The 14,506-nt window shown below is 40.0% G+C and overlaps 2 protein-coding genes across 5 annotated transcripts in view; both read left to right on the top strand.

Moving 5' to 3' along the window:
- The window catches only part of LOC107738668 (complement factor H-like), a 43,842-nt gene extending 33,772 nt beyond the window's left edge, over positions 1 to 10,070 (top strand). The window contains exons 10-14 of one of the 4 annotated variants that reach the window (XM_016550453.1): positions 7,385 to 7,462; positions 8,493 to 8,684; positions 8,764 to 8,937; positions 9,541 to 9,732; positions 9,871 to 10,070. In XM_016550453.1, the coding sequence (XP_016405939.1) occupies positions 7,385 to 7,462; positions 8,493 to 8,684; positions 8,764 to 8,937; positions 9,541 to 9,732; positions 9,871 to 10,067 (833 nt within the window). In that variant the 3' untranslated portion in view covers positions 10,068 to 10,070. Of the gene's footprint in view, positions 1 to 7,384; positions 7,463 to 8,489; positions 8,685 to 8,763; positions 8,938 to 9,540; positions 9,733 to 9,870 lie in introns of all 4 variants that reach the window. The other 3 variants (XM_016550452.1, XM_016550456.1, XM_016550457.1) reach the window with 3 other exon arrangements.
- Positions 10,071 to 10,797: 727 nt separating this feature from the next.
- LOC107738670 (E-selectin-like) lies at positions 10,798 to 12,529 on the top strand. The gene is made up of 4 exons (XM_016550458.1): positions 10,798 to 10,944; positions 11,127 to 11,199; positions 11,485 to 11,676; positions 12,248 to 12,529. The coding sequence occupies exons 1-4, from the start codon at positions 10,921 to 10,923 to the stop codon at positions 12,469 to 12,471; spliced, it is 513 nt and encodes a 170-aa protein (XP_016405944.1). The 5' UTR covers positions 10,798 to 10,920; the 3' UTR covers positions 12,472 to 12,529.
- Positions 12,530 to 14,506: the final 1,977 nt, after the last annotated feature.

Below are 14,506 nucleotides of genomic sequence, written 5' to 3'. Positions count from 1 at the left end.
GTCCCCGACCCTCTTGATGGAAGTGAGCGCGGTCAGGAGCGCTGTCTTAGCAGACAGGAACTTAAGCTCGACTGAATCCAGTGACTTAAAGGGACCCCTCTGAAGTCCTGCCAGGACGATATAGAGGTCCCAGGAGGGCACCAGGGGTGGCCTAGGAGGATTTAACCTTTTGGCACCCCTCAGAAACCTGACGATGAGATCGTGCTTTCCCAGGGACCGGCCGTCCACTGCATCGTGATGTGCTGCGATGGCAGCCACATACACTTTCAAGGTGGAGGGTGACAGCCTACGCTCCAACCTTTCTTGCAGGAAAGGAAGCACTACTCCAATCGTGCAGCTTCGGGGGTCTTCTCGGTGAGAAGAAAACCAGTTCGTGAACAGACTCCATTTCAGAGCAGAGGCTTGCCTCGTAGAGGGAGCTCTAGCCTGAGTGATCGTGTTAACCACCGCTGGTGACAGATCAGCTAGGTCTGCCGCGTCCCGTCCAGGAGCCACACGTGGAGGTTACAAAGGTCTGGACGTGGGTGCCAAATGGTGCCGAGCCCCTGAGAGAGGATATCTTGTCTTGTGCGAGAAGGCTCACTGGGGGAAACGCATACTTGCGAAGAGCCCGAGGCCAGCTGTGTGCCAGTGCTTCCTGGCCGAGGGGGGCCTCGGTCAGGGAGCGGAACTGCCGCAAGGCCAGATGCACTGCCAACAGCTCTAGGCAATTGATGTGCCAAAGCAGTCGGGGCCCGGTCCAGAGCCCCGAGGCTGCCTGCCCGTTGCATGTAGCACCCCAGCCCGTACTGGAGGCATCCGTCGTAACAACGACAAGCCGGGACACTTAAAGCAAGGTCCGGCCAGGGGCTGAATAGGCGGTGACATGTCGTTGTGATGGTGACACGATGTGTACCGTGGTTCCATGCCCACCTTGGGACTCCAGGACCCTGTACTTCCATGCCTGAACCTCGAGCGCAAACTGTAGGAACGGCCTGTGTCGAGGGCACATCGAGACATGAAAGTAAGCGTCCTTCAGGTCGACCGCTGCAAACCAATCCTGGGGCTGGATGCATCTGATAATGCGCTTCTGCGTCAACATCTTGAATGGGAGCTTGAGAAGGGCCCGATTCGAGACTCGCAGATCCAGGATTGGCCGGAGGCCACCGCCCTTTTTCGGTACAATGAAGTAAGGGCTGTAAAAACCCCTGCTTCATCTCGGCTGTAGGGACTGGCTCGATTGCATCCTTTGCCAGGAGGACAGCAATTTTCTCGCGCAAGACAGGTGTGTCTCAGTCTGCCACCAAAGTCTCGAGAATGCCGCTGAACTTGGGAGGTTGCCTGGCGAACTGAATCGCATAGCCGAGTCGGATTGCACCAATGAGCTACCGGGACGGGTCGGGCAGCGCAAGCCACGGCCCCAAACTTAGTACGAGTGACACCAAAGGAACAATCGACGCACCCGCGGTGGTGCAGCGGAGGGGAGTCGAGCTGGATAGGCCAGAAGGCATCGCGTTCTGACTGATCACAGCAGAACTCCCCGTGTCCCCGGAGGGACTGGCCAGAGCTGCGTGGAGAGGCAACGCGTCTCCCAACCGCAGCTTCTTGGCTGCTGGCAAAGGGGAGCATCGTGGGCGAGAGTGAGGAAGCGGCGCATCGAGCCCATGGGCCTGAGAACCCGGAGGAAAAGGAAATTGCTCTTTCTTTGAAAATGTGAGCCTTTTCACATTGAGCCAGCGGCGGAACAGAAACAAACAAAAACTGAAGATTCTGTCGCTGTCTCTGCCATCTCCTGAGAAAGACCAGCTTCCCACATCTCCAGGTTGCCCGTGTCAGGGCCGCTTCATCGACTTCTTAGATGACTTAGCGGCCGGCTTGGACATGGGGGCGCCACACTCTTGCGAGAGGCTCAATGCACTGGCCTTGATGTTGTTTCAGCACGGGGTGGAGCGGCTCTGGAGGACGCAGGAGGGCGCCCACGGCGACGAGCAGACTGGGGCTTGGCCCACGGCGGAGCGGTGGCAGATGGTGCATCACACCGGGGCAAGATGTGTTGGATGGCCTCGGTCTGCTTCTGTACTGGGCACAGTCCTCGACGGCGTCGCCGAACAGTCCAGCCTGGGAGACGGGAGCATTGAGAAAGCGCACTCTGTCGACATCGCTCGTCTCAGCAAGGCTGAGCCATAGATGGCGCTCTTGGGCCACAAGTGTGGACATCGCCTTCCCGAGGGACCACGCTGTGACTTCTGTCGCCCATCGGGCGAGGTCAGTCGCCGAGCACCGCTCCTGCATCAACCTCGGGTTGGTACTACCCTTGTGCATTTAAATGCCCTGGCTTGGTGTACTCGCGGGATAGCCATGGCATGCAGGGCAGAGGCGGCTTGGCCCGCAGCACTGTAAGCTTCAGCCGCGAGAGCGGCCATCAGCTTACAGCTTTGGACGGGAGACGAGGACAATTCCTCCAAGTGGCGGCATTTTGCGGGCACGAGTGCACAGCAACCGCACTCTCCGCCTGGGGAATGTCAACGTACCCCCTAGCCGCCCCACCATCGAGGGTAGTGAGGATGGAGGCAGACGAATGGCTTCTGGCCGAAAAAAGGGGCCTTCCATGACTTCATCAGATCCTCATGCACCTCCGGGAAGAAAGGAACCAGGGCAGGGCATGGTCACGAGCCACGGCCCGTGCCGAGGAACCAATCATCCCACCGCGAGGGCTCGGGACTGGGAGGTGTGCACGCCTCCAGCCCGATGCTTGCAGCGGCCCGGGAAAGCACGGCCGTCAACTCTGGTTCCGATTCGGCAGCCAACACCCGAGGGGGGCCGCCCCGCTGAATCTTCATCCTCAGAGGACGATTGCCCATCCCACGATGCTTCTATCGACATCTGATCCTCTATTGGCGTGCCAAATTAAAACGCTGGACACGCCGTGAGATGGCACTGCAGAATCACCAGGGAGCCGCACAGAACAGCTGCTGCGGGAGGAGTGAGAGGTCCGTGGGGACTGGCCCGGCGGAAAGGCTCTCACTGTAACCCTCAGATCGCCCAGAGCACTAACTGATGGTTGTCTGCTCGCGGCAGAGAAGCCAGCGCGGGTAGTGACAGAGGGAGCCCCCCCATCCCCGTGAGGAGAGAGAGGCGTGATCGCAGCGCTGCCATGGTCACACGCTCACAGTGAACGCATGAACCCTCCACGAACGCAGCTTCAGCGTGCTGAATGCCCAGACACTGAAGACAACGATCGTGGCTGTCAACAGAGGATAGAAAAACGATCGCAACCAAGAGGACACGGCCGGCCGTCTTTAAAAAGACGCGAACCGACCGTGATTTGCTCTTTTAGGAAATCTGCTCTTTTAGTTGAAGTGCCCAGGGGAATCGCTGCAGACAGGAACACCGCTGTTCGCACCGTGATGCCAACCAGAACAGCTTCCAGACAGATGATGAATGGCTTTGTGGAGATCAGCAAGTTCATCCACTCGGTTCCGAAGCAAAAATCTGAAGAGTGGATGCACCTGTCGCCTATTTATACCCGTATGCACGGGGAGTGGCTCAGGTATGCAAAATCCACTAGCCAAATTTCATTGGCGTTTTCTCTTAAAGTCAGAGATGATTGGGGCTCCCAAGTGAATCCCCATAATGTCGATCACGACATAACTCGTAGTGACCGACAGATGGGGAACTGTGCTGCCAAAATGAATCACAATGAGCAATTTCTCAAAAATTACTTATTTTTTTCACATTCTCCATTAAAAGACCTTGATGATGTATGATTTGTTGGAATCGGACAAAAAATGGCTGCGCTACACCTGTTTGAAGTCGACATCTAAACAAAAAGCATTCAAGAAAAACAAAATAATCAAATGTAAAAATCCCTTTAGTGTGTTCAATACAATAAATTGATTATTACAACTACAAAAGCAGTTCAATCAGCAGTTCAATATTTTTATTGTTAGATTAACATTAATGAGGCGGTCTATAAAGACCTACTGTAATGCACGGATCTAATATAATGTTACACATCAGATGTTTTTCCCCAACAATTCCCCGAACGTTCACTTTTGTTTTGTTTTGATTATGTTTGCGTGAATACTTAAATACTGTAATTCTGTGTATCGGTATCGCGCTGTCGGAAGCGCCTTTATACGCGCGCTTCGGATGACAGTCAGCGCGAGAAGCGAGCGGAGAAAGGGTACTCCTCTCAGAAAACGTACAAATAAAGATAATTTTAGATGTTTAATTGCTATTTTGAGCATTAGGATCGCTAGACGAGGGCTTAATGAACTCATTTTTGTGAAAACCTCACATTTGACTAAAATCTAAATTTTTGCATTTTTTGCCTGTAGCTCAAAATTAGCGTGCGCATACCAACTCATTTTGCCAGCACGGGTCACATATACCGTATATATATTTATTTACTATCACGCAAATATGGGGGAAAAGGAAATACATGTGTAAACCTTCTTTAGGCAATATTTTGTGCCATGTGCTCTGGGTTTTCTGCTGATTACAAATTTGACCACTGACATGCTTATATATATATGATCATGATTTACATGAGACAGAGCAATAATACATAAATAATGGACCCTTTAATATTTATATGCATTAAACTGTAATGACATGCTTTCTGTGCTTGTTTTTTGGAGCTATGACACCATCTTTTAAAAAAGCAAACTGAAATGCCAGCCATGCTATATGAATGTTCTGTACTTTCATAGCAGACAAGTCTATATAAAATACATCGTCTTTTTAGACTCTTCAATATAAATAATTCAGCTAATATTAGTGCACAAACATGGACAAAAATGTACAGTTCTGTTCTGATTAAGCCCATATAATTATTGAGTCATTTTGTATTTTCGACTACAAACTGAAGTTAGCCATCTGAACTGGAACATTCATTTGCGAAGAGGAGTGACAAATTTTCAACTAATCATTTTAGAGGGGGTGGAGCAGAGTCCTGTTTGGTGGGACAGAGGGAAGGGGACAGTTGCTTTAAGCTACATTACACAGACTTCAAAGATTCATATCACCACCGCTCTTGAGACTGTTCATGAATACATCTTTTGGAAAACAGGTAATCTGAGGTTTTCATCTGTACTAATTTATGTTTAATACTACAGAAATCTTTGCATTGATTTGTGTTACTTAAGGAAAGTAAATCAGCCTTTAAAGACTAAATTTTTGGTAGGTGATTTAGTCGATACTGTTTATACAGTTTATTAACTTTGTAAACTGTACATTTGTTATGTTTTACAGCTTAAAATGAAATACTGTAAGATATTTCTCTTTCTTCTATTAATGATCATGGATGTCTCAACAAATGCTCAAGGTAACACAATGATACACAGAGTAGCAAAACCAGATGTTTTAAACATCCAATTTGTTGTAAAATATATAATAATATCATGTTTATATATCACGTTTCATTTTTAATGCCTGTCTGAATTCATATATTGTTTTTGTTCATTTCCCATGAAAGTTCATTGACCATAAATCTCAAATAAATCCCAAATGTAGGTTCATGATAGTAGAATATCATGAAAAAGGTCAATATTTTTTGTCACTCGTTTCAGAAAGTGAAACCCATATATTATATAGATTCATAACACCTAGAGTGAAATATTTCAAGCCTTTATTTCTTGAAATTTTGATGATTATGGCTTACAGATAATAAAAACCCAAAATTCAGTGTCTCAGCAAATTAGAATATTACATAAGATCAATAAAAAAAAAGGATATTTTAAACAAAAATGTCAGGCTTCCGAAAAGTATGTTCATTTCTATGCACTCAATACTTGGTTGGGCCTCCTTTTGCATGAATTACTGCATCAATGCGCTGTGGCATGGAGGCAATCAGCCTGCGGCACTGCTCAGGTGTAATGGAAGCCCAGGTTGCTTTGATAGCGGCCTTCAGGTCATCTGCATTGTTGGGTCTGGTGTCTCTCATCTTCCTCTTGACAATACCCCATAGATTCTCTATGGGGTTCAGGTCAGGCGAGTTTGCTGGCCAATCAAGCACAGTAACACCATGGTCACTGAACCAGCTTTTGGTACCTTTGGCAGTGTGGGCAGGTGCCAAATCCTGCTGGAAAATGAAATCAGCATCTCCAGAAAGCTTGTCAGCAGAAGGAAGCATGAAGTGCTCTAAAATTTCCTGGTAGATGGCTGCGTTGACTGTGGACTTCAGAAAACACAGTGGACCAACACCAGCAGATGACATGGCAGCCCAAATCATCACTGACTGTGGAAACTTCACACTGGACTTCAAGCAACATGGTTTCTGTGCCTCTCCACTCTTCCTCCAGACTCTGGGACCTTGATTTCCAAATGAAATGCAAAATTTACTTTCATCTGAAAAGAGGACTTTGGACCACTGAGCAACAGTCCAGTTCTTTTTCTCCACAGCCCAGGTAAGACGCTTCTGACGTTGTCTCTGGTTCAGGAGTGGCTTGACACGAGGAATGCGACATTTGTAGTCTTCTGGACATCTGTCAAGTCAGCAGTCTTCCCCATGATTGTGTAGCCTACTGACCCAGACTGAGAGACCATTTAAAGGCTCAGGAAACCTTTGCAGGTGTTTTGAGGTAATTAGCTGATTAGGGTGTGACACCATGACTTTCCAATATTGAACTTTTTCACAATATTCTAATTTTCTGAGACACTGAATTTTGGGTTTTCATTATCTGTAAGCCATAATCATCAAAATTTCAAGAAATAAAGGCTTGAAATATTTCACTCTATGTGTAATGAATCTATATAATATATGGGTTTCACTTTCTGAAATGAGTGACAAAAAATATTGACATTTTTCATGATATTCTAATTTTTTGAGATGTACCTGTATATGCTGGTCATTTTTGGGATGCTTTTCCTTCACTATCAGTTTAAACTCATCAGTTAAGAGTATTTACATTTTAATTTAAATTATGTACTAAAAATTATATCAACAAAATCCATTTTACTATATATATATATATATATATATATATATTCTTGATACAAAAAATTTAAAGAAAATAAAAAAGGTAATGACAACGTTACCATCTATGTGTTATTCATTAAAACATCTATCATTAATGCATCAAACATTCACACATAAAACCAGTTCCAAACTGGCAATGACTTTAAGATTTTGTTTGCTGTGTATGATTTTCACCTATAAAAACTGTAGGTTTAATCCTTGACCTATTATATTAAGACAAATGACATCTTCTGATGAATGATTACATAAGTTCAGATGGATGACTGCAATGACTAGTATTTCTTCTTTCTCTAGATGTAACATGTCTTCTAAACACAAAAGAGAACAACATCAAAATTAATCAATTCCCTGATTTTGAGTGTCCAGTCAAATCTGGATATAATTTAACGTTTTCATGCAATGGACAAGGACTGATTTTAAAAGGACAGAGAGAAATCACCTGTCAGTCAAATGGAGAATGGAGCAGCCCTTTTCCAAAATGTGAAGGCAAACACACAGAAGGTAAAAGCATTGAATAAGTTGCCAGTATATTATTATCTCAAGCATCACTTTTGCTCATTAAAATTGGCTCACAACTCATCGGGTCTTCAGTCTATCTTGATTTGGGCCAAGAAGCAGCCATCGAGAACAACATAGCAACCACAAAGTTATGAACTAGTAATGTGGCAGCGGGTTTGACGTGAATAAACACCACTCAGATTTTCTTCAGAAAATCAGAGTAATCCAAATCTATTTAATATATTATATTATTGAAAAATATAATATTAGCCCACACAACTAAAAATAAGTTAAAGACTTTGTTTTTCATCTCCCAGTGTGAACCAGCAACTCATCAGAAACTTTCAGAAACGCTTCAACTGAATGTCATTTTCTTTAAGCACATTAATAATAAGTATTTCATTAATAACATGTTCTATGGTTCAGCAGCATAAAAAAGACATCTGGCTAATACTGAGATTTGTTAATGCCACATTTTCTTGGTGACAACAGTCTAAAAATAAAATGTGGCCCAACACCAAACATGAACCATGAGAATGTAGATACAAAATAAAAAATGAATACGATACAGGGAATACAATACAATTCTGGGAAAACAGCAAAAATACTGATGACTCTTCTCTGCTATAAAATTTTTGGTCCAATCAAATGCTCTCTAGAATTAAAATCAATTTAGTATTTTAGTGCCATTGTGCTATACCCTCCTTCCCATAAGACACCAGATTAAGGTAAATTAATAATAGATTTTTTTATCCTTCAGACTTTCTTGTTCTTAAAGGGTGATGTTATGTCCTCAGTATTAAGAAATCAAGAGGTAACAAACAGGTCTGATGCTATTCAGAAAAAGAAAAGAAAAACAGCAAAAGAAATTCAGATTTTTGTTTTAAATGACAGAAAACACATTTTAGTTGGTTCACTTCAAATAAAATGTGTTTATCTAAACACTGTGTAAACATCTTAAAACCAAAAACCTTCATACATAATTGGCCTGTGTTAACACTTAAATACAACATAATTATGTCTTGTACAGCAGTAACCTGTGAGCTTAAATCAACCACATTTGGAGTAAAAAAGATCAAGCCTGAGGAAAAAAACATTTTCAGAGCTGGAGAAAGTGTGGAGCTCACCTGCTCTGAAAAATACTGGTTCCTTGGTACAAAAGAAACCAGCAGATCATTTACATGCAAAGATAATGGAGAGTGGGACTATGAGCCTGTTTGTGCAGGTAAGATTACAGAGAAACATTTCTGGATTTGGTGATGAATTTATTGCATGTTATTAAAAGCATGTGAATCTTGTTTCAGAGATTACATGTGAAACTCCACATGACCAGCATGTGTATTACCCATCCTATTCCTTCAGTGGAGATAAGAAACGGGGAGCAAAAAAATCGTACCGATGTGAGTCTGGATATCGTGAAATGGCAGAAGAGGCCACATGTACACGAGACGGATGGACACCAAAACCACTGTGTGCTGGTATGTTCTGCTATTAAATGTTACAACTTTTACAAAAATAGAGATGATGCTACTTTATTTAAACAGCTGCCAAGTATGATGAACAAACCTGAATTTATCCAAAGATATTAGCAAGCTAAATTTAAAAGAATGAATCTGACTCCACTCAGTCTCTATCCACATATATTTGCTTAGGAAATTTTGGGCACATTTTACATACAGTCAGTACATAACATATATGGCACAAATTCTACATTTTTACATTTTGCACTTACTTGTTCTATTAGCAGAATGTCACAAATCAAATGAGAATTTATTGATGCTGTTGAATGAGACAGATCTGTACAACAACAAAGAAATTCTGAGAAACAAGTGCATTGAGCCATACAATGAAATTCTGGAAAGACAATGCAACACAAGCATCACTTTTGCTCATATTATAATATGTGCGCAAATTGGCACATAAATACGCACGCAAGTTTCTCTTGACTTGGTCTAATTCTGCAGCGTGTTTTGCATGGAGAAACACCACTCATTAATAACATGTTCTGTGGTTTAACAGCAAAAAAAATCATCTGGCTAAAATTAAGATTTACTAATGCCACATTTTTTTGGTGATGACAGTCTCAGAGAAATGTGGACCACCACCAGGCGTGAACGATGCAGATACACTAGAAATAACAAAAAAGGAATACAATACAGGGGAGAGAGTTGAATACAGCTGCTTTAATAAATACACTTTGGATCTGCGTCCACCTTTCTCCAGATACTTGACCTGTGAGCAAGGAGAATGGAGAGGGAATATTAGGTGTTTAAGTAAGTATGAACACGCTTCACCATATATATCATATAAACACATCATGATGTAGTCTTGTAGTTTAAGTTGTAGGTTGTGATGATTAGTTAATGAATGTATATTGTGACACTGATAGTGACATGCTGGGTTTATTTCAGAGCCCTGTACAGTGACGGTAGAGGAAATGGAAAGAAGAGGTTTAGAGTTGGCCTATGCTAATCGACAAAAGATGTTCGCACCACATGATGATCACATCACCTTTATGTGTCAGAGGGGCAAAGTTTCAGGAGGTGTTCCCCTAAGACAACAGTGTAATGATGGAGTGATAACTTTACCTGAGTGTGTGAGACAGTGAGAGTAAAACATTGCTAAATCACTACTAAATAAAAACTAATGGAGCAGATCAAAATAAATAAAAAATTCCCAATCAGTTTCTTTATTTTAAATTTCTTGCAAATAAAACTAAAGAAATGCTAAAAGCAATATTTAAAATGAGCATGTTTGAAAATAACATTAAACCATTTAATGCCAGCTAAGTGAACATATATAGTGTACAGAGTACAATAAAAACTTTTTTTTTTAATTTAAATAAAAAAGTTGCAAAAACTTTATAAGAGAAAGTTAAAAATAATAATGTAGCCAATTTTTTTTTTTACTATCACGCAAATATGGGGGAAAAGGAAATACATGTGTTATTAAACTTTCTTACTTTGTGCCATGTGCTCTTGGTTTTCTGCTGATTACGAATTTGCTTATATATATGATCATGATTTATATGAAACACAGCAGTAATACATAAATAATAGACCCTTTAATATTTATATGCCTGTATTGACATGCTTTCTGTGCTTATTTTTTGGAGCTATGACTTTTTAAAAAAGCATACTGGAATGCCAGCCATGCTACTGTATATGAATGTTCTGTACTTTCATAGCAGACAAGTCTATATAAAATACATTGTCTTTTTAGACTCTTCAAAATAAATAATTCAGCTAATATTAGTGCACAAACATGGACAAAATGTTTCAACCAAAGTCAGCTAATTGAATTGCAACATGAATTTGTGAGGAAGAAAGTTGTCGAGTCATCAAATCATTGTGGGGTGGAGCAGAGTCCTGTTTGGTGGGACAGAGGGAAGGAGACGGTTGCTTTCAGCTACATTACACAGACTTCAAAGATTCATATCACCACCGCTCTCGAGACTGATCATGAATACAGATTTTGGAAAACAGGTAATCTGAGGTTTTCATCGGTACTAATTTATGTTTAATACTACAGAAAGCTTTGCATTGATTTGTGTTACTTAAGGAAAGTAAATCAGCCTTTAAAGACAAAATTTTTGGTAGGTGATTTAGTCGATACTGTTTATACAGTTTATTAACTTTGTAAACTGTACATTTGTTATGTTTTACAGCTTAAAATGAAATACTGTAAGATATTTCTCTTTCTTCTATTAATGATCATGGATGTCTCAACAAATGCTCAAGGTAACACAATGATACACAGAGTAGCAAAACCAGATGTTTTAAACATCCAATTTGTTGAACAATATATAATAATATCATGTTTATATATCACGTTTCATTTTTAATGCCTGTCTGAATTCATATATTGTTTTTGTTCATTTTCCATGAAAGTTCATTGACCATAAAACCCAAATGTAGGTCTAAATTTGAAGTTAGCTGTCATTAAACTGGTCTGCTCTGTTTTATTCCAGGAAAACTATAAAAGCTTTCTTTTAATAATGGTTTAATTTTTTTCTTCATCTACAGAAGTTACCTGTGAGAGTGAACAGCTCATCAATGTTGACATTGTTGTTGGAAATCCAGGTATTGCTCCACCTTATAAACCTGGACATATTTTAGTTTTTCGATGCACAGATGTGAACCTGAAGATGCAAGGCCAACGAGCAATTGAATGCCTGTCAAATGGAAAATGGGATTATCCATATCCGAAATGTGGAGGTATGAAGAAATACTGCTATAATATACTTGCGTTGAGTATTTAAGAATTGTTTTTGTTGAAATGTTTGTCAACATGCAAATTATGAAATGTTTATCATGTATAATAAATGCATGTACTATATATATATATATATATATATATATATATTCTTGATACAAAAAATTTAAAGAAAATAAAAAAGGTAATGACAACGTTACCATCTATGTGTTATTCATTAAAACATCTATCATTAATGCATCAAACATTCACACATAAAACCAGTTCCAAACTGGCAATGACTTTAAGATTTTGTTTGCTGTCCTTCTTCATCTCATAGTGAGTTGATTAACAGCTGACTAACCCCAGTCTCCACTATACAGCAAAAATAAATAAAAATGATATACTGGTACAGTTGGGCATTAACCAGACATTATGGCTGTTGGGCAAAGTTAATTTTGTGAATGATTTTCACCTATAAAAACTGTAGGTTTAATCCTTGATGATTATATTAAGACAAATGACAACTTCTGATGAATGATTAAATAAGTTCAGATGGATGACTGCAATGACTAGTATTTCTTCTTTCTCTAGATGTAACATGTCTTCTAAACACAAAAGAGAACACCATCAAAATTAATCAATTCCCTGATTTTGAGTGTCCAGTCAAATCTGGATATAATTTAACGTTTTCATGCAATGGACAAGGACTGATTTTAAAAGGACAGAGAGAAATCACCTGTCAGTCAAATGGAGAATGGAGCAGCCCTTTTCCAAAATGTGAAGGCAAACACACAGAAGGTAAAAACATTGAATAAGTTGTCAGTATATTATTATCTCAAGCATCACTTTTGCTCATTAAAATATATGCACAAATTGGCTCACAACTCATCGGGTCTTTCACTCTCTTGATTTGGGCCAAGAAGCAGATATCGAGAACAACATAGCAACCACAAAGTTATGTACTAGTAATGTGGCAGCGGGTTTCGCATTGTGATGATTAGTTAATGAATGTATATTGTGACACTGATAGTGACATGCTGGGTTTATTTCAGAGCCCTGTACAGTGACGGTAGAGGAAATGGAAAGAAGAGGTTTAGAGTTGGCCTATGCTAATCGACAAAAGGTGTTCATACCCCATAATGATCACATCACCTTTATGTGTCAGAGGGGCAAAGTTTTAGGAGGTGTTCGCCTAAGACAACAGTGTAGTGATGGAGTGATAACTTTACCTGAGTGTGTGAGACAGTGAGAGTAAAACTTTGCTAAATCACTACTAAGTAAAAACTAATGGAGCAGATCAAAATAAAAAAAAAATTTCCCAATCAGTTTCTTTATTTTAAATTTCTTGCAAATAAAACTAAAGAAATGCTAAAAGCAGTATTTAAAATGAGCATGTTTGAAAATAACATTAAACCATTTAATGTCAGCTAAGTGAACATATATAGTGTACAGAGTACAATAAAAACTTTTTTTTTTAATTTAAATAAAAAGTTGCAAAAACTTTATGAGAAAGTTAAAAATAATAATGTAGCCAATTTTTTTTTTTTACTATCATGCAAATATGGGGGAAAAGGAAATACATGTGTTATTAAACTTTATTGTTACTTTGTGCCATGTGCTCTTGGTTTTCTGCTGATTACGAATTTGCTTATATATATGATCATGATTTATATGAAACACAGCAGTAATACATAAATAATAGACCCTTTAATATTTATATGCCTGTAATGACATGCTTTCTGTGCTTATTTTTTGGAGCTATGACGCCATCTTTTAAAAAATCAAACTGGAATGCCAGCCATGCTACTGTATATGAATGTGTACTTTCATAGCAGACAGGTCTATAAAAAATACATAGTCTTTTTAGACTCTTAAAAATAAAAGATTCAGCTAATATTAGTGCAAAAACATGGACAAAATGTTTAAACCAAAGTCAGCAAATTGAATTGCAACATGAATTTGTGAAGAAGAAAGCTGTCGAGTTTTCATCAAATCATTGTGGGGTGGAGCTGAGTCCTGTTTGGTCAGCCTAGTCTCATGTTTATACGTAGGTATTAATACGTAACATTTACAAGCACAAAACGTACACTTTTGTACGTTTTTATTAATGCTAAAACGTACAATTTAGACGTAGCCTATTTCAACGTTTAAAACGTACACATCGCTACGTATTTTTAGCTAAAAAACGTAAAAATATTTATGTATCTTTTATATCATTAAGATATTCGTATCAATGCATTTTTATAATTTTATCAATAAGCGATTTAGATTTTTAGACCCCTTAACCTGCCCCCAAACCTAAACCTAACCTAAATGTATAATACATTTTATAGCGAATATGAAAGGATAAAATGCAAATGACCGAAATACGCAGGAAAATAACAATTTTAGTAACAATATAGCATTAAAATATTAATTATTAATTCCACTCCTACCTATAAACCTAAACATTTCTGTACAGTATAAGAAAAACATGACAGACAGATGCCATTACAATCATTTATTTATTGCAAAAATGTCAAAAGCAGTACCAAAAGTAATCCAAATGACGATGCGTTGCACCCGCAGTCCTCTCTGGCGGAATACAGTAGGTTTGTGTGATCCAGAGCAGAATTTATGTTGTTAATCGCTGAAAATATTATCTTGATAATTTTCCCGGATCCACTCCGTGAATTCGAAACGACAGGTTTTACGGCAGGATAATCGAACGCTCATTGGCTCTCGCCTGCATTTGTCACAGATTGCGACAAGCAGTGTTTCTGTGTTTGAATAACGCGCGCGTGCCTTCACGAATTTGAAGCGGCAACATTTGAATTTGTAAAGAGCGCGTCAGTCAGCGCGGGCTTTGCT

This window comes from Sinocyclocheilus rhinocerous, unplaced genomic scaffold (genome assembly GCF_001515625.1).
Source record: "Sinocyclocheilus rhinocerous isolate Xijiao unplaced genomic scaffold, SAMN03320098_v1.1 scaffold4149, whole genome shotgun sequence".
In the NCBI taxonomy this organism is placed as follows: Eukaryota; Metazoa; Chordata; class Actinopteri; order Cypriniformes; family Cyprinidae; genus Sinocyclocheilus; species Sinocyclocheilus rhinocerous.
This window is presented reverse-complemented; position numbering and strand designations above follow the sequence as displayed.